Raw genomic sequence first — 23764 nt, forward strand, 5'->3', positions numbered from 1 at the left:
AATCTCCCCAAAATAAAGGATATCTCTGTGCAGTAATAAAAACAGTCCTTTCGCTGAATGAACATATGTTAAGTTTAGCCCAGATGTAATTGTAAGTGCAAAGGGCAAAACATGGCATTTAAAAAAACAGAATATATATTGACCAAATGTTCGCAATAAAAGTCTACGCTTGCAGCTGTTGCAAATTTACATTTAACCTATTCTGGTTTTAGCTTTTTTTGTTCAATTTTCACTCGGCAAACGTCCTCCCGCTCCCAATTATATTGGATTAAAAAATGCAATTACATTTTTATGTTCATCACATTTCGACGAGAGATTATCGATGTTTCACTATTCACACCATTCTGTACTCGTCATGTATGTTATCAATAATGGCCCAAAGGCATGTTCTTCATCTATAAGCATAATACTTTGTTTCATGTCAACATTTGCATCGTTGAATTTGAAAATGTGTTTTCAAATGTATGCATTTTCCCAAAAACGATGACTTACTTGCAAATAATTTTAACCAAGTATACTTTAAATTGAACATTTACATGATATATTTAAAGAATAATTCAGTTATTTTTAATTTGGCATTTTTTTCACTCTTCCAAATAATGTTTTAATACTGTGATATTGGCCATTACTAATTCATTATTAAACGTTACACTTTTTTACCATGAGCAATGCTGGAGTATTTGCACAACTTCCATCCACCCCACTTCATTGTTCTAATATAACGCACACAACCAGTCATTATTGCTCTACATACTTTCATTTTAATGTTATTGATACGTTTTCAACAAGGATTTTGTACAATATCACAAACAAGTCAATTGCATCCACATTATGAAATCGTTTAATAATAATCATGATCATTCTGTGTATGCATTGGGAGGTCCAGTATAAATTATGAATAAATAAATAAATGTTAGTTCATTATCGTTCTACTTTCGTATGGCAGGATGCAAAAACAACACGTCACGAGGCAGTTAAAGTACAAAACTGATCCCTCAACCCACTTTAATGTAAGCAAGTAGACTCAGTCCACTCTACCAATAGACAAACGTATTCATTTAACAGTAAAAGTTAAAAAGAAAGCACATTTAAAAACTGTTGATTTTCCATCCAACGATCGAAAAAGGAAAAAGAATAAATGACGACGGCGACAGTGATGACGATGAAGATGATGAACCATACGTAACGCAGAGAAGCGTGAGCAAGACGGATCGGGCTGTGCTTTCATTGGCACGCGGCGCGCGTTCGTTCGTGAGCCGTCGCCCGAGACGCAACACGCGCGGTAGGGGTCTCTGTGCGCGTGCGACCGTGGGCTCCCACAGGACGTCCACCACGGCAACGGGACGCAGCAGGCGTTCTACGGCGATGCCTCTGTCCTCTACCTCTCCCTGCACCGCTACGACGGAGGGAACTTCTTCCCGGGGAGTGGAGCGTCAGAGGAGGTCGGTTGCAGCAAGAGCAGCCAATGGTGTCGCAGCTGCTGCAGCAGCAGGAGCGACTGCAGCAGCCGCATGAGTAACAGCAGCAGCAGCAGTACAAACTAAATCTGTAGTACTCTTTGTTCTTTCGGTAAAGTCACGACGGTCCCACCTGATGACGGAGACTTGTGTTGCCTCCAAAACGTCGTGATTTTTATTATTTTATTTTTATTAATTTTAATTTCATTTTTTACCTACGTGACTTTACCGAAAGAACTAAGAGTATGAATCATTGCAGTCACGAAAGCTTCAAATATAGAATAAATGTGTAGTAGCAGCAGAAGCAACAGCAGCCGCAGCAGCAGCAGCGGCAATAACAGCAGCAGCAGAAGGTAGCAGCAGCAGATGCAGCAGCAGCCACAGCAGCAATCTCAGCAGTTCTTAGGGGCATCATTCCTAGGAGTAACTATAGCCGGATCAGTAGTAGCCAAGTACAAAGCTCCCTTCACTGAGCAGTTAAAGTACAAATTGGTCCCTCAACACACTTTAATTCAAGCAAGTAGGTCCAGCTATTTGTGCCTAGCATAGTTAGTCTTGGAGCCCAGTACTTTCTGCTAATTGACACATTTGTTCATTTTAAAGTAGAAGAAAAATCACATCCTGTGCTTTCACTACATTGTTATTCTTAGGTTAGTTCTTACGTGCTTTTGCTGTGATGTAGTTCCATGTGACTAAAATGCTAAATAAATAAGTAGAAATGGCCTGCAATGTTACCAATCCAACCTAAAATGTTATCCTTTTATTGCGTGAAATTGTGGATGAAAGGGTCTTAAAAACTCGTTTTGGAAACATGGAACCATATTGTGGGAAATACCAAATTCTTAGCACTTTAAATATATTATATGAAAAAATATATATATATATTTGCAAAGGAAAATACTTATTTTTTTCGCATTGCTTTTATATCCGGTTATATTTTATTGTGGGTTATGCCTTTTTTCTTGGTAAAATTCTGCTTGAACTATGCACGTGTGAGTGTGTGTGCGTGATGACCATTGCGTATTTAATTCAGATCGAACAGGATAATAACACTTTGTAATGCTCTGCCAAAAACAACATCCAACAGAACTAAAATAACAAAACACTCGTTGGTATTTTGATCACCTTGCACCAAAAAAACCCCCCAAAGTCACTATATCTGATGAAATGCTTTTGCTCGTGTAAGCACGTGTGTTCTATAACATCGCATGCGATTTTCGCAATTACAACTGCGCATTTTTTTGGTCTGGCTTCAAGTAGATACTCTGTGTGTGCACGCGCGATGCACCTACAACACTTGTCTGAAATCCAGCGTGCTTGTTGTCTCTTATTGCGCGTGTGCACAGGTTGGCACAGGGGCTGGCATCGGCTTCAATGTGAACATCGCTTGGACAGGAGGGCTGGACCCTCCCATGGGAGATGCTGAATACCTCGCAGCCTTCAGGTACAGCCAGTTGTGGTGCTAGGCATGAGTGTACTCGGCAAAAGCTTAGTACGCAAGCTTAGTGCACTCGGCTCGAGGGGTCCCAGATAGAGGACAACAAATATGGCTGCATCGAAAATCACGACGTCTCTGTCTCATTTCTATCTCCTGTCTCTCATCTCTTTATACAGTGTGCTTTAACTGTGCATGTTTCAGAGAATGTGTGCCTGATGACCATTGCGTTTCTGTGCCTACATTTCTCTCATCTCACACACATCTCTATCTCTTCGTAGTTTTTTGTTATTTTCTTTGAACCTATCTACAGTGACTTTACCGAAAAATCCATAGAATATCTCTTGTCCATGTCACTTCTGTCATCTCACGAGAAGTTATATACTGAAAGAGGAGGGGAGGGTCCAAAATATTTTTTACAGCCATCCTCTCCCACACCCACCCCACCCCCCTTATTCTGCTGCTCAGCATAAATACAAAAATCCCCCGTATAGCCTCAAGAGACCGTTGGGCAAGTGCTGTTAGTGAGCACCTATGAAGGTTGGCACAACTCACGAGGGGCTGGGTGGCCAACACGACGCCCAGCTGCTTTTGTCTCCCCAGTGACGATGTTTTTACACACTGCACCGGGTACTCATTTGAGGCTGAGTCGACCTAGGGAGAGGTCCAGGACCTGTTCAGATAATCGTCGCTGGTGTTGGTAGCCATGAGCGGGAATCGAACTCAGATCCCCGGGTTTGTAGTGCAGCACGCTAACCACTACACTACCGCTCCCCCTGTGTTCTCCTGCCCATCATAAACTCACACACACACGCGGGTGATCAGCGAAGTTGTGTGTGTGTGTAACTACTACAAGAAAGTTTAGTGTTGAGCACACTGTGCTACGATCCATGTGAATCAGGTCTAATTTTGTTTCCACATGCACATTGATTAGCAAGTGGTATCTTAACCTGTCCTGGGCCTCCCCTAGGTTAACTCAGGAGTAATTTACTACCAATTGCCAACGTGTATACGGTAGAACATGGTGCTGCTCACATATGCTGCCCCCCTGTTTTTAATACGTTTTCATGAGTAGACCTTGCTCTTAAAGTCTAAATACTGTAAATAGAAAGTATTTGTCTATGAACAATTAATAGAGGAATATAATGCCATTTTTACGTAGCATATTTGCTTCAGGGCATTTAAGTAATTTTGAAAACAAGATATTAATTTACACAGAGACTCACTGTGATTGCTTTTCATTTAACCTGACCCCAAATGTGAAAGCACTCATTATTTTATAAAATAAGCCTACCATTATTTTTGTGCAACATTTTTGTTCTACTTTTTGAAAAGGTTTTGAATGTTGCCTGTGTACAGGCAAACAACTCTAGCCAATTACAGATACTCAGTGGACCAAACTGAAGTCCCTTTACAAAAGTTGAGTTCTTTAGATGTATTCTGAATCATTGCTCGACGTTTTTTCACTATTTGTGTCACTTACATCGATCATTCTGTTGATTTTATCGCTGATCTTACCTCAACAACATTTGGTCACATACAAGTATAATATTTAAAGCACGTGTGTAATATTGGCAATCATCTCCTCAGTGGCGTTTAGACCGTTCGAAAATAAACAATCGCGCAAGGCAACACTTGTCACATTAACACAGTGACACATTTTCTGTCTGCTTCAGTGCTTGATTAAACCGGATGATTTCCCTCTATGCTCTTCCTGCGTAATACACCCACATTGCGGTACAAAGGGTTCTATTTTAGATCAAGGCAAACAAAAACAACTAAGCCAGTTTGTGGGGGAAGGAATGGGGGCAAGAAAAATGTGGAATATCAGGGCATGCAGTGGGGGGGGGGGGCATTTGCTGCACCGAGGCCTCGGGCAAAAGAGCAGCGCTTAGCCGTGGAGCAAGCAAACCAACTTGGAGCTCTGCTGGGGATACTGTGGAGATGAAAAAAAAGATAAGGTAATTGGCCGTAATGAAAGCCAAGAGGGCCCCGAGTGCTTTCCTGCGAGGGGCTTTGGAAGTGGCGGCACACGCGGGCTCGCTCGCTCGCTCGGGCGCGCGTGCGCCGGGTTGAGCGAGTTAATTGGAAGCAGGCGGTCGCAGGGCCTGCATCGCGGCTGTGTGTAGGCAATGCGCTCCCCGTTTGATGTGCGACCCCCCCCGTCTCTGATCAGTGTAGCCTCGCTGGACCCGAATGCGCCGGGGCCGCCTGGGGTTTTAATGTGCCAGGTTTGCCATCGCTCCGCCTCACCCCCATCATTCATCTCGCCGTGCGCGGGAATGCTTTATGTGCGTTCTTGATGCTGTACAGTGGTGCACAGCGATGCGTATAAAGCGCCGTGCTCGCTCTGGGCATGCGCCGAATTTAGTTTTGCATCTGAAATGTTGTAAATGCTCGGCCCCCGTGTCTGGCTTCATCGATAAGAGACAACAATAATGCTTCACAGTTGCAAGATGAAATGCTTTAGAACCGTTATTACGATTTCGTTGGGAAACAAAAAGCTACGGGCTCATGAAATTGGCCACCGCAAGCCTACATTAATTATATTTTTGAATTTTAAAAGAGAGGCTTGCTCAAAATAATTCGATGAAAAGCAGGGACGATTTTTATTCCTCCAAAGTATTAATATGACGCAAAATATACCTTGTATTATTCATAATAAAGGTTTTTAGGTTAGATCGGGTAAGTATGAATGTGTCGTAACCCTCCACCACCCGACAGAGCCAGTAAATTGTAAATGTTGTGGATTCACTCTCCAACACACCGGTGGGCTGAAGTAGTAACTAATTGGCACTTTTTGTTTACGTGACAAACCTTACTGTGTCGGGTGGTGGAGGATTACGACACATTTATACTTACGCGATCTGACGCAAAAACGTTTATTATGAATAATATTAGTCGCGAAAGCCTACGTGTTATACCTTGCATTCCTTGAAAAATATATATGCCAAGTCGTTTTGAGAATATAAGTACAGTCGTGTTGAATAAAAATCCAGTCAGTTCAAATTAATGAGGTTTACACAAACTGAATCGACACGGTCATGTTATTAAATAGATGTCATTAGGGAGAATGAAATAGTTTAAAATCCAGGAGTTGTATGGCTTCCTGCTCGTAATGTCGCATGCAGTTCACCATTTCAAACGACCAGTGAGCAATATGAATTGTATAAAAGTCACACTTAACATTTTGCCATATTACTTTAATAATTCAGTGTTTACTGCTGGCAAGTGGTCCTAGAGAACCACTTTCCACATTGTCACATGATGAGATGTTCGCTTCTCACTGGGAAATTTCGGTTCATTAATTTGTCTGGAAGTTTTCGGCAATTTTACTTTTGAATTATCTTTAATAAGAGCCAGAGGGCATCGGGGTTTGGGAATCCACAATTATCTCAATCAAACTCACATTAAGAACATTTTCAGATGATTATCACATATGACTTGTCTGCGTGACTTTTAACTTAAAAATAGACTGGTACCGGTAGCGGTTAAATTGAAATGTATATTATTTTGAGTGCTCTAATTGCAATTCATCTTAGTTTATACCAGAAACAATGTTAAAATAAATAATTATGGCAAATAATAGTAACAGAAATAATCAAAATATTAAAGAGTTGTTTTTTTTATTCCGGTGGCAATAAGCCTGCCTGGGGCTGTTGTGGTAGGGGGATGTTTTTTAGACTCAGGAGACCAAATGCTGACATTATCTGAGGTCAGAGCCTGCGGTTTTAAGAGTTCTGCCAGTACTGTGGTCAAGACAGACAAAAAAGCTTCCAACTTTAAAACAACTTCCATTCCCCGCATGCCTTTATCCATCTCACAGCTGCTAATACAGCATATACATATGAAATATACGAATATATGAGAAGAGGGATACAGCAAACGCATGTGAGGGAGATGACAAGTGACAGTTTATTTTCTATGTCGTATGTTTGTAATCATGTGATGGAATAAGTGGGTCAATGTTAGGAGTTACTGTATTCAAGAATAACTTGATATGTGTTAGTCTGCACATTTCATAATTATTTTTTAAAAACACATGTGTACGGTACTCTGTAGTATATCGTTTTTCCCAAAAAGGTTTGTTAGTACGTGATATCTTCTTGGTTCTTTCGGTAAAGTCACGTAGAAGGGAAGTAATAAAATAATAAAAATAAAACATAATAAAATGAAAATGATAAAATAATAAAATATTTTTATTATTTTATTACTTCCCTTCTACGTGACTTTACCGAAAGAACCAAGAAGATGAATCCCTGCAGTCACGAAAGCTTTAAATCGAAAAGTACGTGATATTTTAAATTGATCTGAATAAACAACTTTACTGTGTATCATCATCATCACTATCACCATCAGACATTATCTATCCACTGTATGAAGGACCTCCCCATGTCGCCACTGTCCCTCGTGGTCCCACAGTGCGTCACCCATCTAGCTCCTGCGCATGAGCTGATCTTATCGTTCCATCTCGGTGGTGGTGGTTGTTTTCTTGGGCATGTTATTTCCTTTGGCTGCCATTCCATAACCAGTCTCGTCCATCAGTCATCTTCCCTTCTAACAATGTGTGGACTTGCTGTCCTGAACAGTCGCTGTGGATGTATATAATCTGCGTTTTTTTTACCCACAATCCATGTGTTCATCTTTCTGTATCACTGTGTAATTCCATGCATGCACATTTGTGTTCTTTGTTAGAGTTCACGTTTCTGATCTAAGTACTATCCCTCCAACTTGTGTTTTACATTTTTGTTCAATTAACTTGTTGCACTTTGCATTTGTTTTACTCGTGTTTATATTGCTCTAATGTAATTTACAGAAATATATTCTAGTGTCACTCTGCCTAGCCTTAGTTGGAATGTATCGTCTTTCCTGACTTCTCTTCTAATTTGTAAAAGCTCAATGCATCTGTTCTGTCTTTATAAATAAATGTTTTTCATGATTTCTGTATATTTTTATGAAGGCTATGGTTTGTATGCATTCAGCTGACCACGTCACTTTCCACTAGGAATTGGGGCACATATAAATATGGATACAAAATTTCGATTCGACATTTTGGCACGTTTTTTCGAGTTTGAACAAATCCAAGTCTGTGTGTTGAATCAGAAACTGAAAATATGCAGTCGGTGCCTGTTGGCAGCACAGTGTGCACGTGTGAACGCATGGCAGGCAGTACTTCCAGCCACATCAAAGCATTTAATACACTTTTGAAATGCACTGGAATAGCTTACGTTGTCAAAAATATATTTGAAATATACTAGAATAGCATTTTGTATTGCGTACTATATTTGAAAATCTACTGGAACAGCGGATGTAGTGGACAATGCATTTTAAATGCTCAAGGAATCGCGTTATGTCGTGTATAGTACGTATTTGAACACACGAGAATAGCTTACATTGTTCTTCTTGGTTCTTTCGGTAAAGTCACGTGACTTTACCGAAAGAACCAAGAAGATGAATCCCTGCAGTCACGAAAGCTTTAAATCGAAGCTTACATTGTGTTTAATGTACAAGCCTTGCTGTGACGTTGGTTATTTCCCCCCCGCACCTCTGATTAGCGCAGTTGGCTATGTACAGTGCAAAAGAAGCTCAACATGCATACACACATGCAATCCAAACTATGGACCAAATAGCAAACCACTGTAGCCTGCACTTCTTTAATTGAGGAGTGGCAAAACTACATGAAGTCTCTCATGAAGCACGCTCGTGGCTTGCAGACCTCGACATTGGCAGTTAGCTCCTAAACATGTTGCCATACGCAGGAATAGGATCTTGTTTAATGTTATTTAAGTGCTCTATAAATTGCATTATGTGGTGTATTATGTATCTATAATGCACTATAATACCATAAAATAGTGTACAATGTATTTCAGAATTCAGATGCACCAGAATATATTTTGTCGGACATAATTCATTTTAAAAAATCACTAATTTATCAAAAAAATAAATTGCATTTTATTTTGTATTCATGCTTTGGTTTGTGAAAGCTTGGGTAAATGCATCAACAGCGGGCTTGGACAGGCCGTGTCGCTAGACGGCCGTGACAGCTGGCGATCAAAGCTAAGGGCAGAGTGACAACCAACGAAGAGAATGGGCCCAAGTAGATGTCCTCGTATAGGGTGGGAACAATGAGATCAGCTCATGTACCGGCAGCGAGATGGATTGTATCATTGTGGCGATGGCTTGGGGAGGCGTTCGCCCAGCAGTGAATAGATCATGGCTAATTATGATCAAAGTTTCCATGGTGTGAGAGACAAAACAGTTTGCACCGTGTGAATGAAAAATAAATAAATGCGTGAGTTAATAAAGGTTACCATGAATTTACACGTAGCTCTTTGCAGCCAATATTATGATTCATAATGTAATTTTTGGGCCGGGCCATGTAATGATCAAGTCTGAATCATTACAAATCCCAACGACACTCGACGTAACAAACAAATGAATCACCACACGCGCAAGTGTTTTACGCACAACGATCATTGTTTGAGCTCACCAGTAAAATGAAGAACAGCTACCATTGTGTGACATCATCTCGGTGTGAAAGTTAAGAGAGCTACTGTGGTGTGAGAGTGGTGAGTGCAACACCCTTTGGGTCCCAGGATGCTGATTACATTCCCACCCTCAAACATAAGGGGCACATTGTATCTGAGACATACAATGCCCACTCCTAAGGTTAAAGCAGATGCAGTTAAGTTCCTGTGTATTGCTACTTACTGTTCGTAGCATTTTCGGAACTTAAATCTTTGATTGCACGTTATAATTAGTTTATTGTTTCTTTAAAAGCAATAAATATTGGAATCCGGTTTTGGATTCGGAAGCTCGAGCCATGATGGATTAAGCCCAGTCCTTATTTCCACAGAATCAAATAGAGCACCTTTTCATAGTCTACAAAAGCAAGGCAAAATGGTCTAAATACACTGCGGTACATATTCAGCATGCAGCGTTGTGGAATGGGAATAAATTACTGGGGAAAAATCATACATGTATCCCTCTCGCCCTTTTCCCTCCTTTTTACACAATTGTACGTGTCTCTCTCTTCACACGTACTGGTTTGGGAGATCCAGAGTGTGACAAACGGACGCTTGCAAATTATATATACAGATATATAAAGATATGTAGACTTCCTGCTGCTTCACTTGTTCCTAGTTTCTTCCGAAATTAGCGATATAGCTCTTTTTCAGAAGCAACCTGGCCACATGATAGCTCAACGAAGTGGCTTATCACGTGGAAATTTATAGCAGCTAACAAAAATGTGATTGTTTGCGTCACACCATGTGTTGTGGGAACTTTACATCATTTGCATTCAGTATTGCCAGCGTGATGTATGTAAATAGATATTCCCTCCATTTTTGTATTGTTCATACACTGGTTGTCCCATGGAAAGACTCATCCACACCATAGGAATCCCCACCAATACCTCAATGCTTATTTGAGCAGGAAATCATTCTGAGCTTTTTGTTGTTGCTGATAAATGTTTTTGTTTTATTGTTTAAGTATCGATTTGAGAACAGAAGAGCAATAAATTACACCAAATTTAGGATGACATGTAAGCCACGTATGTTTGTAATACAATGTACTGGGGGCATTTCTGAACATTTTTTCTATTTATTGTATATGATGTACTGTATATGACATGCTCACCGTGAATACGGACCACAAATACTAAAATCTAAAAACATTACACCACACATTTAGGATCACTAAATTGGATTAATGCCATCCCAAAATTAGTTTGGAGCATTATTTATTTATTTAAAAATGCATGACATTAGTGTACATAAAAAAAGTGGTTTATGCAAGGCACTTAATGTTAAGTGACATATAACAACCAACAACATACCCAAACTTAACAATGCATCATAAGTCCATCAGCAATAGCCCTTTACGCCTGCCTTTTCTTATCCCAACAGGTGTTTGTACCCAAATCATGGCACGGATGTGTTTCTGATTTTGTTTTTGTGTTCACCAGGACGGTGGTGCTGCCCATTGCCAACGAGTTCTCCCCAGACGTGGTGCTGGTCTCGTCAGGTTTTGATGCGGCAGAGGGGCATCCACCACCTCTTGGGGGATACAAGGTTTCAGCAAAGTGTAAGGCAATTCCCACTTAAGACACATTGTTTCTATGGAATCTTTACCGGCCCATACATCAACGCAGTGTTTTCCTTTAATATTATGCATATTGTCCCATTGTAACCAATTTACGTGATAGAGTGTGGTACTTTTTGTACATAATGTGCACAAAAAGAAACTCGCGTTGGGCCGAGATGGATTGCAGCTGTAGATGACCAAAGACAATGGAATGAATATGGAAATGCCATCAATGTATAAAGCATATAAAGTAGATGATGGTGGTGATGATGATGATGATGAAGTTGCATGAATGTAAGTAGTAAATCATTTTATGTCATATGAGAATGGCCGCTACGCTCGCATATTAAATGCATTTTCATCTTTTGGACGTACAACAACGATCGCGACGAATTGTGTTGTTTTCGCATAGCGTGTACGGTACTCCGTGATGAAAGTGCGCACCGTTGGATGGGTAAATTAAATGCATGTGCAGCGTTAGGATGAAGGGAGAATGGATTATAGACTGACGAGCTGCTTTAATATCCACCTGCGAGAGCTGACGTGGATTGCGGTTGGGTGAAAAAAAAAAAGCCGGTGTGGTTTGAGATCTTCACAAAACCACACCACCCACTCGCTTGACGTTCACCTCCCCCCCACTCCCCTCCCCACCACCACGAATGCTTACAGGCCCATACGCCCCAAACCCCCATCCCATCAGGTGTCATGTCAGAGCCTTTCCTCAAAGTGTTCCAAGCGCACGAATTCGGGCTGCGTTTGATTACAGCGCCCGTGTGAGTTTGTTTGAGGGCCCCCTTCGCTAACAGTGGGGAGCATCTGGTTTGGGGTAGCGGCGTTTCCTCACTGCACACGCACTGCGAAGCCGGCCTCTTTTCAAGTGGAAACCTTCTGGGGATTGGCGAATCGCTGCCAAGGTCCCCAGCCATGGAATGTGTGTACACACCGAAAACTTAAAAATACTTAAAAGAGCAAGCAAGCAAGCTAGATTTAACTCAATAACGGTGCACATGAATAAAATAAAAATACTTCCTTTTTTGGTGTTGGCTTCTAGATTATTTTCAGAAAAACAATGTTTACAGTAAAACTATATTATTTATTCCCCCGGTCATTTATCTGGTTATGTTCTCGAGAGTTATTTGGAATTTCAACCCAGTTTTATTTGCGTTTAATTCTCCAGCTTCAATAAACACGTGACAACACGAGAACACCGATAACAATTTTTTTTATTTAGCGCAAAGGACGTTTTGGTGATATATATGTCACATTGAATGTTAAGTCCCGACAGAGTAGATGAACATTCCATATTTAAAAAAAACGCCCAAATAATCTTATTTACATCATTTAATTGGCTTGTAGGTGTGTGTGGGAGGGAATTTTTTTTGGATTGATTGCCCCCTCGTGTTTTTATTTTTATTTTTTACATGAGGTTTCTGGAAATAACTGTGGCTCGTGTTTGTGGCTGCTTGTGTTTGTGTTCACCATTTGTCTGGTTTGTGTGTTTGTCTTGAGACATATCTTCCCATGACTTTCTGATAAAAAAAAACTGCTTGACTCAGTGACCACTAATTGATTCCGACTCAACCACAGTGGAACCTCAATATTTGAAATCCTGAATTCTGCTACTCAATTCTTTATATAGCAACATTGTATAATTTGGTGAAAGAACAGTCAGTGCTATTAAAACGAGTACAAAACTCGCATTAATGAAATTTAATTTAACGATCAACAGGATTGTCATCATCATTGAGACAAGTGACATTCGTTGTTTATAATTGAAGTTATTTTTTGCAAGGTCACGCCAAGACAAACATCGGTTTTTTTTCCAATGCACCTAACACATCTTATATCATAAACACTGTGGTCTGCTGTTTTCTTTAGAATTTTGGCCTGCTGACTAATGTGACCTTGGGGATCCTTCCATTTGCAATTCTAGAAACATGACCAACCCAAATAAGTTAATATTTCTCAAAGAGTGTGACATCTGCTAAGACCAATTACTGAGAACACGCTTGAATACATTTATTTTGTCATTTCACTCTGAAGGATTTTATGACTGAACACATTTAAAATATATGCTGTGTTGTTTTTTCCTGCCCTCTCTAGTTCTATGAAGAGCCATATATTTGACATCAACGTTTTCACACAACTTCTAAATACATTAGTATTTACTATAATCAAAATGTAATAAAATGCCTTTCATGTACAAATTATTACAATCGATTATCAATAAAATCCTCTGGACACACACAACCATTATTTTGCCACGGTTGGGGGGGGGGGATCTAATGGGATATTTTGTTCTTGAATTCACCTAAGCAATCCTAATTGGCACCCATGTCCACCCCATTATAGCAGACATAACCAATAACAGTTACAACATCAATCCTGCGTGCAGCCTCTGCAGAAGGTGGGCATCTGTCACCCGAGGAATTGAATAGCCACTGCAAGTCAGTGGTCTGGATAACGCAGGGTTGAGCGAGTGTGTATTTTATCTGCGTTGTCGAATACATTGCGGTGAGTGTGGAATAATAGGCTAAATAGGCTTTAGTGTGCCTTGAAAAACGGTAAACATATAAACACAGATGCAATTTTGCGTCGAATGCATACAGAAACTGATGCTAACGTCGTCACCACAGATTAAATAGGCAGTATATCCAATACACACAAATTGCCAGAGTGTGACAATGTGTGTGTGCTTGACTTTACAAGTATTAGTACTTTACTCATATGAGCATACTTGAATATACATAGTACGCATTCATATATCCACATTGCCTCGTGGAATTTTAGTTCTGTTATCCATTCAACAGTTACAAATATGCAGTGTGTAGGGATTTGAGGTGTCCAGGGGAGGTGAGTTTGTGGTCGCTGCGGGCACCAGTTATGATGTTAAAGGATTGTGCCAATGCAGCTGCCACTCCTGACCACCACATCTCATTTGTCGGCCATAACCTTGGTTCCATTATCTAGCTGAGCAGTGCTGTGGTTAAAGATCTTGACATTTACAGGTTTCGAGTTAAATATCATCTCTTTCTGGTTGATAAAATTTGTACCACTGAGAGAGACAAAGTATTAATATGCCCTTGTTCAAGTCAGTACCTAAGACCTATTTGTTTTCATGTCCATATGGCTATTTTATTTTGACTCTCTAAAGCTTTTTGTGTTTAGCTTATTGTCCTTTCCACACACCTTCGACTAGCACAGTTGGCTACGTACGGTGCAAAAGAAGTTCAACATACATATTCGAAACGTCTGGAGACGCTGTTGCACTTAGACGCTATATAAATGTAAATCGTCGTGTATAATTGCATACGGAGACTGGCTTCTGCTATGGGAATGCAGATTTTCCAACATTGGCTCAAGGCCACCGGTGGAGATGATAACTGCCCCATTGCTCAATTGAGCAGAGCAACGAGGGACACTCTTACTCAACCCGACCCTTGGGTCGGCCCTGCGCCTCGCCGTTTCTCACAGCTTCGGTGCCTCCGTGCAGGTTTTGGCCACTTGACGCGGCAGCTGATGGGACTGGCGGGCGGTCGCGTGGTAATGGCCCTCGAGGGTGGCCATGACCTGGCGGCTATCTGTGACGGCTCCGAGTCCTGCATCTCGGCCCTGCTCGGCAATGAGGTGAGGCTGCCACCGCCGCCACCACCACCGATGCGATCCAACGCCCCTCTTACGGAGGCTGCTGACTCTCCACAAACTTCCGGTAGTAGTCCTCCACTACTGGCGACAGTCATCATGTTCCAACTATTGCTGATGTTTGTCATTCCTCTGCATTGAATTGCCACGGTGGAGAGATGTTAGCTACCTCACATGAGGTGGCACCTGGCCCTGACGCCTGTATAATTTGGAGTTTGCGTGTCTCTCTCCCCGAGGTCACGTGAATTTATCTCCAGGTCCTCCGGTTTTTCCTTACACATTTAGAAACACGCTTTTAGAGTATTTGGCTGCGATACATTTCCACACGATACGCCCCTTCGTTGAGCTATCAATTCTGGGCAGGTCACTTCTGAAAAAGAGCTATATAGCTCAGTAGGCCTTACCTAGTCAATTAAAAATGTTTTTAAAGTAAAAAAAGAATCGAGTACCTCTTCCACTCCAGTAGTCCATCGTTGTCTTGGTCACTCCCTGCCTCTGTTGCCTTCTACTAGCATTGCTTTTGCTGTACCATTTTGTTTATGCAATGCAATGATCCACCCCCTATGACAGACCCATATTACTGTTGCTGGGCGGCTTGTTATCCTTGTGTTAGCTTATTACAAAACACGCATTCTCATTATCGCTTCACAAAATGTCTTATTCCAGAAACCGTATTCTCGTTTACGACGTAGCGTATAAACACCAATGGTAATCTTTCTATATTAGGGTAACCAAATTACATTTAATGTCAACGTTTCATGAAGTGCCTTGATTAAATTACAGTTGTAAAACAAATGTTGGAATTCTGCTAAGGCGCAGTGACTGAAGCTTTCGTGTAAAATGTGAACTCGTGCTCATGCAGAAAGAAACCGTTCTGATTTGAATTACTTTTAACAAAAATATATAACGTGTAGAACGAATGGGAATGCGTGCACTTAAAATGAGACATCGGGGACCTATTTGGTATTAAAGCGGTTCTTTGTTGCATAGTGTAATATTTAAATGCAAGCGACCACTTTACAGCACCTTGCAAGGGGGCTCTCTAAATTAGCTGTTAATGTTGCCCTTGGTGACCCTAATATGGAAAGTAGTAAGTGATTGGAGCAAGTCCCGCAACAGCAATCTTGCTAAACTTTTGGCCAAACTCATATGCCTTCAAGATGAATGCATAACTAACTAGCCTTTTGCCAAAAATGCCGAAGAAAAAAAAAGGTCCCATATTAACCATAATCAGGCTGGCAAGCGTGTCACTCCAGCAGGGTCTATATAAACAGGCCGTCAATCAAAACCTCCGGACAATGTTATTATCCATTTCCTGGTAAATATTTCCACAAGTCCCCGCGCACAAAGGCTAATCTGTTCCTCTCTGCGAGGGGCTTGGAAACCCCCGCAGCCAGAGTCCTGACCCTCAGAAGCCGAGTGGCCACGCGCCCACGCAGCCACGCGTGCTATAAATATCCTCGGACAATTCCGTGAGATTGACTCGTGTGCACTTTTTTGCGTAACCGCTGACCTCCATGTATCACGCGCAGAAGAAGAAGACAAGATACTTGATCAATGGCCGCAGCCGTGCATAATAATAATGTGTGAACCTGTTGAACTCTGGGGTTAATGTGCCAGGATTCATGGTGTTTGTTTATGGTCACCCTTACTGTCCTCTCCTGCTTTTATTGGCACTGTCTTCAATACATTACTATCTTCTTACACTGTTACCACAATGTTTAAAAAAGAAAGACACTCAGTCAGGGCCTGTCTTTGAAAATGTACCCTCATTTGAAGAGATAACATCTGATTTCTTCAGAGCTGTGCAGTGTTAGCTTTTTGGGGCACGTCTCAATATTGCTATTTTATTTTAACTCAATCTTTTTTTTCCTGCATTGGTTCACATCTGGAACTTGGTGTTGTGTTTATTGTGTGAGTGAATGCTTATCTAAATTTAGTTCCACACTTCCCATTCACCAATCGCCTATTACCAATTTTGGTGAATGTGCAGCGTTCATTCACTGCCGCACATTTTAGCAAAATATGTCATTTATTTCAGCCCGTCCCAAGATATGGTGGCCGTTTAATGTCACATATATGTAATTGGTTATAATGAGGGCTATTTAAAGAAAACGAATTCCACCTGTCGATCAGCAGCTGATATTACATAACATACCTGGATTGCTTTTTCCAAGACATCTGGACAGCGTGTAAGAGTAGGACAATACTTAACAGAGGGGTTCTCCAGAACTCCCTCTAGTGGAGGTCCTTCTGGCAGAAGTGGTGTGAGCAAGCAATTGCAGGGCTGTACCTTCATTCCTATGCGCCTAATCCCGTAGTTTTCATTTTAGAATGTTTCACAAACTAAAAATGTGCAATCTGGCCAATGTTTGCAAACAGTATTTGCACATGATCAAGCGAGCCTCTGCTGAATATATTTGAATGACTGATGTTTGCACATTTTATAAACAAACAGCCGCAGGATTTCAAGGAAATTGGCTACCAGGGAGCAGCGCTGATCGCTGTGCCGCAGAAAACTTGAAAAGCCCCCGACCCCACATGGTGTTGTGTGGGAGCCTCTGCTCAGATATTGTGTTACCAACGATGTCAGTGATAACCCGGGTCTCGGGGGAGTTCTACAAAATGGGCAAAATACACGCCGTCTCATGCGTTGTTGGTATGTCAAATGTTTCGTAATCAATTGTCGCCCACGTGCAAACCGGTAGCCACTGGCAGTCTTCGCCAGATTTATCTCCTTGCAACTCAGCACGCTGCTTTCTAACACCATTAACAATCCAAGAGGGGGAAAAATGCATTGTGCATAAAATGATGCTTCGCGAATACATTCCGGAAAAAAAACACAAGTTATAATCAAAGTCAATTACATATCACATGGTGGAATGGTGGCACAGTGGTTAGCGCACTGAGTTCGATTCAAGGCCATAGCTAACATCAGCCACAGATATCTGAACCAGTTTTGGGTATTTCCTCCCTTATAAACCAATACTGACCAGTGTGGTGAAGTATGATCAAACAACTTCCATGACCGATATGGCATGAGGAGGCCTTCATCCAGCAGTGGATTGACGTGTCTGTGGTAAAAATGAAAAACATGTCGCGTATCAGTGTCTGAACTATTTTTTTGCACGAAGCATAGAAGATTAGGTTTTTGCTCCATAACGGTAGTAACACTTAGGATTGTGGTTATTTAAGTCTCCATTTAGCTGAGGAGCACAAAGGCTGTGCAGAGGAGATGCTATGGATTGTCTTGCTGATGTCATTGTTGTGGTCTTGTTCAGTTTCCCAAGGCCGCGAGCCATTCTCCATTCAGTTCACACAGGACCACTTTGCCTACAGGGGAAGGAAGCATTTAACTCAGTGTCACTGTCTGCATGCCTTGTGGGAGACTAGATTGTCAGGACATGATGATCTCCATGCCCCCACTGCAGATTCTCTCCACTTTATCAGATCGTTTGGGAAAGTGAACACACGACGGACAACATGCACATCAACGCCTTCAGGGACACAAGGACACATGCACAGTCAAACAGTATGCCCGTCTTCACCTGCTCAATCATTGACTTATTCAGTGACTTTTTTCGTAACCATACGTGCGGGGCAAAGAGTTCCGTGGGTGCTTGCACATTATACTTGCATGTTTTGTGCACTCTACGCTAGTCTTATGCCATGTTTCATGTTGGATGTTTATGTTGGAACAGTTCCAGCAGAATCCTGAATTAAATTAGATTAATTTCAGTCGCCTGTTTTTCCACCTGCTCATGTAGTACAGGTAATTCTGCGCTTAGTTGATTGAATTAAACAAAAAGTCTGCACACATGGAAACTGACAGACCACTTTAAACAAATAGCAGTTTTTTCTGTCTCAAAGATATGTCAGCATATTCCAAAACAGAAGCAGATGGATGTATTCCTTTGCAGCCTTCAGATCAGAGTGAAAAATATGAATTGGGAGTGTAATTCGCACGCACGTTTGATGCCCCGTTTTCATTGAAAACGCAAAATAAATTTCGGGGCCCGCCTTAAAAGTGCACGTTTGCACTGAACTGCACAATATCCCCCCCCCCCCACCATTATAATGTTTGCATTGGAATTTTTTTTTTTGCAATGACATTGCCAATTGTGCTGTCGGGAATTCTTTGTACAGTTCCCAGGTCCTGCCCTCATTTCCCTGAACTCCCGATGTTGCCTCGGGGGCGTCTCCTCTGACGCCTATTGGATAGCGACTTTAATTTGAATTCTCATGTCGTGGGTTGGTTATTTTTTTGTTACTTTTACCCAGGTTACGCGTTTTGCGTCCTCGTTTTACACTTTGGGGAATATTCAAGGTTTTTTTTTAATGCACAGGAATTTGGATGACCGTATGAGGGACGCATTGCAAATTTGCACACGCAAAGTAAATTCTGAAGTAATTGATGTTCCGTTAATTGCTTTCCGTCACGCTCACAAAAGCGTGCAAATGCATGCGTTCTCAGCTCTATGCTGACAGCTTGTTTTGCCCCAAAACGTGACCCATTTTGACTCTGCTTGTGTTAATTTATTCCATTGTACAGTCCACATTTTTACACAAAGATCCTCCATATAGCCTGTAATGCTATTAGGGTAAGTGCTGTTAGCGAGCATCTATTAAGGCAGGCATGGTGCACGATGGGGTGGATGGCCAACACTACAGTGCTGATGTTTACACACCGCAGCAGGTACTTATTTAAGGCTGAGTCGACCTAGGTGAAGCCCAGAGCCAGTTTAAATATTCATCACTGCTTTTGGCTGGGTTCTAAGCGAAGTGCACTAACCACTGCACTACCGCTGCTCATAATTTTCACAAACACAGGCACACACTTCATGTATGTATTCAGAGTACTTTTCAAGTGGCCCACATTACTTACTCTCTCATAGGCTGCATGAACTCACCCCCCCCGCCTCACCCCAATGTTTGGAATGTCTTACCTAATTTTCTTTCTGAGGTGTGTCAGCTGACATGGTAGCACACACAGGGGAGGTTGCACGCTTGCCCATTAGTGTTGATTGAGCTGCCTATGTTCTAAACACCCTGCTTTGGCACGTGGAGTTAGAAACGGCGATTGTGCGTTGATGGAGGCATGCGCGTGTCTTGGTTGCTATCATGTTGACCAAAGCTTGGGCGGAGGGGGTTGGAGGCTTGAGGGGAGGGGGACCTTGTGGGGGGGGGGCTTGGGGGGTGGGGGTTGGGGAGGCGGAGGCCTGTTCCTATATGTCTGGAAGAAAACAGAGGGGAAAACAGAGCAGTAATCCCACGTGACAGACACATGCATGTCCAGGACCGGTTGAGCAAAGCGAGGGCCTTTTAGGACGTAGTAATCATTTATGCCATTTTATGATTCTGTATCCTGGCGGACTACGTTCTGTTGGGAAAACTTGTATTTGTAGAGCACCGCACGAATATAAGACGTTTGTCCTGTTTAATAAAGATCTTTAGCGCCATAAGGGATCCAACTTGTGGAATGTTTTAAATATTATTATATTTTGATGCTGTATGAAAATACATGATATTGTATGTAGGGTATAATACCCATCGCACTCCAAAATAGGGAGTTATTTTTATTTGGGTGGGTGGGGGGGGTGTTGGAAGGAGGGAGTGGCTACAATATTTAAATAAAAAATATATATTTCATAGTCACATGTACACTTGTAATATTTGAACTGGTGAGTGAGTTGCCCGTTTTCCATGTGAGTGTTGGAATTTGTGTTTATTTGACAGAAAGAAGAGTGCTTTTTTTAACACGCGACTCGTGAGTTGGTTTCTGCGAACTGTCTCGGAGCAGCATTTTAAAGTTCAACAAAAATTATACGAAGTTGATTGACGACGTCACCGTTGCTCTTCGTTGCGTTGCGTGTAACGATCCGCTCTGTGTTACAGCTGGAGCCTCTCTCCATGGACATCCTTCAGCAGCAGCCCAACCCTAACGCCGTGGTCTCTCTAGAGAAGGTCATCGACATCCAGAGTAAGGGACAACTTTCATTAAATAACTGCCAATAAAATTACAAAGGCAAAAGACAGAACTCTAGACTCCGTGTAAGAAGATGATGGTATAAAAAAACACCTAGATTATTTTTTATTTCAACGTATTATGCATAGTGTCACTCTAACGCAAAGTGGCAGTCCTGTAGGGGACTCTCTAGAGAGAGCTCCTCTCTCGTGGATAATAATTTGGCCTACTCTTCCACGATGGCCAGTCATCTTGGAAGAAGTGGGTTTAGCCACACTATCATTATCCAGTATGACCATACAAAACATTCATCATGCACATATTGTGCCCTTGGAATAGCTTAGTCTCATTTGACCAAACTTGCCGAGTGATACAAATGATCGTTGTATTATAAAGTCTCTTGAGCAACAACATCAACAACAACAACAACAACAACAAAAAACGGAGCTCTATAACCATCATAAATCCATCGGTGCGAGAATAGACCAACTTACACATAAAAGGCAAAACATGTTCGGGGTTTCTCTTTCAGGAAGGAAAAGGCAATAGGGCAAAGGTTACAAGAGTCAGTTGACCCCGGGGGTGCTGCGATCCTGCCACATTATAACATCCCTGAAATTGCCCCTTCTTTCAGAATAATCTTCCTGTGGAGCAGTCAGGTCAGATGTTCTTCGGTTTCCAGCAGCGAGTGGCTGCCACTTGCTCATTGCCCCTAGTCTTTCTGAAGATCACGTTGCAAATTGTAAACAAAATTCTTCAAGCCTTTCATTAAAAATTATTTATTATTTTACAAGGTGGGGTGCCGGGTGTTCGAGCCACGGTTATTAAGCGCTTTCAGCTTTGAAGACGTCAGCAGAAGCAATTTGGTGTGAATGACACAGCTGCCTGTGCGATTCCACAAATTAAAATATATGTATTGTTCACTCTCTGAAGTCAATGGAGTATGCGCATGTGTGCGTGTATGTTCATGCTGAGATGGGGAGCGGTAGTGTAGGGGTAGTGTAATGGGGAGTGGTAGTGTAGCGTTTAGCGCTTTGCGCTACGAACCCGCCATCCAGGGTTCGATTCCCGCTCACGGCCCACATCAGTGATGCATATTTGAAACAGTCCAGGGCCTCCCCTATGTTGACTCAGACTTAAATGAGTACCTGGTGTGGTGCATAAACATCATCACACGGGATACAAAGGCGGCCAGGCATGATGCTGGCCATCCACCCTCCTCACGTGCTGTGCTGGCCTCCATAGGTGCTCGCTAACAGCACTTGCCCCATAAGTCTGTCAAGGCTACCACGGGGGACCTTTGTGTATGCCAAGATTGGGGAAGGTGGGGGCAACAATGACGTAATTGTTACTGCACTGCGCTGACCAATCCTCATTTTCCTGGCCAAGAATTTCAGAGGCAACTGATTTTTTTGTAATTGCCATTGTAACCTCCCCAAGGTGAACTTGATTAAAAAACAAAGTGCACTGCACGGTATGGGTGTGTCGGCAGCAGCACCAGGGAGACGCACACCGAAGTGCCTCCAAATATAATGCGCGGACAATGAGCCAATACTAGTTTCAAATTGGGTTGTGTTGGTCACCGCTGGGTTATTTGGCCAAAGAGACATGCTTTTATTTTTGGGCCCACTACCCTGCCATGCGTCTTAAGCCTTGATGGGTGCTCGCTAAGAGTTCTTGCCTTAATATTATAACCAGGTTAAAAGGGGGATTTTTTTTCACGTGCTCATGTGTGTGTTTTTGCAGGAAAGTACTACCCCAAGCCAATGGAGCTCTTGTCTATAAACATGACATTGTTTATTTTGGTTGAGTTTTACGTTTGTAAAATGCATGACATTTTCATTTTGCTTTGAATGATAATTTTAGCTGTCATTTGTGTGGAACTGTTGTATCGCTGCTGTCATGCCAGGACCTCCTGGAAAACGAACTGCGAATCAGAGAGGATTATCTCGGTTTAATTTATTATTGTTGTCATTTTTGCTTTATTCATTTATTCATTTTTTTATTATGATTATGTGCATTTTCGTTTCCCACGGCTATTCTTCCACGTCTTACTCCAATTACAACATGGTTACAAAATGTCCCAAAACGATCTGTATGTCTCGCGCGTTTGTCTTGTTTTTTTTGTTTTAAATTAGGCAAGTACTGGAAGTCAGTGGCCCACTTCGCCTCCAATGTTGGCCACTCCCTGGTGGAGTCACAGCAGCACGAGGTGGAGGAGACAGAGACCATCACCGCCCTGGCGTCACTCTCCATGGACGTGGCGCAGGCGTGCAGCTTGCACGCACAGCCCAGGTACTTGCCGTGGCGGGGCTGAACATGGGTTGAACAGTCACCGTTGTTATCATTGTGGCTTGTAACACGGCACATGGTATTCACTCACTCTCGAAGGAAGGGGATGATTCAGAGGCCCGAGGGGGAACCAAGGAGAGGCGGGGGGGAAGGCAGACACGCAGTCAGCCCGTGCCAACAATTACCTAAGTTTTTCAGTCCTCTATATATTGAGGTGTTATCGGCCAATCGATGAGTGTTTACATGTGGGAGGAAAGCAGTGCACCCGGAAAAAAAAACTCACGTGCAAGGGGGCAACGCTCTATCCCATACAGATGGAGCAGGTGAGGTCCACATTCACTACACTGCTTACTCCTGGCAAGCCAGGGTACAGCTCCTTCTCGACGCCCAGGTGGAAAAGGAGTTTCACAACATTTATGTGATCCTGCAACCCTCGCTGGGTCCACATTGCTGGATTAGAGACATGCTTCACCACCGATCGGTTGAAGCTTTCATCAATCAGTGAATTGATAATGGCTAATGATAATAATGATGAAGTTGTGAGCATGAAAGCTGAACCAGGGTTCGACTCATCCCACCATCATCAATATCACCTTTGACATCGTCCTTTAGGAGTCAATAAAATGAGCAGGGCTACTTTGTAAGAAATAGTCACGGATAAACTGGCTCCTTGCATTGTAATGTGCAATTTATACCACTAAGGGCCACCATTGGAAGTGAATGCTACAGGTCTACTCGTATCTTCATGGGACAGATTGATTTTTCTGCAGACCATTGTAGCAGAGTTGCGCACATAGGTGTGTGTGTGTATTTCATACAAATTGGAACCTGATTAGTCAACTGTCCATGGTTGAGGATTGTTCCATGATGGTAGTTTCCTGTTGCCCC

General features: G+C 42.2%; 1 protein-coding gene across 9 annotated transcripts in view; it reads left to right on the forward strand.

Moving 5' to 3' along the window:
• Positions 1–23764, forward strand: part of LOC144940072 (histone deacetylase 4-like) — a 188310-nt gene that overhangs the window by 159155 nt on the left and 5391 nt on the right. For all 9 annotated transcript variants that reach the window (XM_078866759.1, XM_078866752.1, XM_078866757.1 and 6 more), the window contains 6 exons: positions 1323–1442; positions 2804–2901; positions 10859–10977; positions 14471–14604; positions 20515–20599; positions 22723–22879. In XM_078866759.1, coding sequence (XP_078722885.1) covers positions 1323–1442; positions 2804–2901; positions 10859–10977; positions 14471–14604; positions 20515–20599; positions 22723–22879 — 713 coding nt within the window. The remainder of the gene's footprint in view (positions 1–1322; positions 1443–2803; positions 2902–10858; positions 10978–14470; positions 14605–20514; positions 20600–22722; positions 22880–23764) is intronic.

The sequence above is a fragment of the Lampetra fluviatilis genome, chromosome 2 (assembly GCF_964198595.1).
Source record: "Lampetra fluviatilis chromosome 2, kcLamFluv1.1, whole genome shotgun sequence".
NCBI lineage: Eukaryota > Metazoa > Chordata > Hyperoartia > Petromyzontiformes > Petromyzontidae > Lampetra > Lampetra fluviatilis.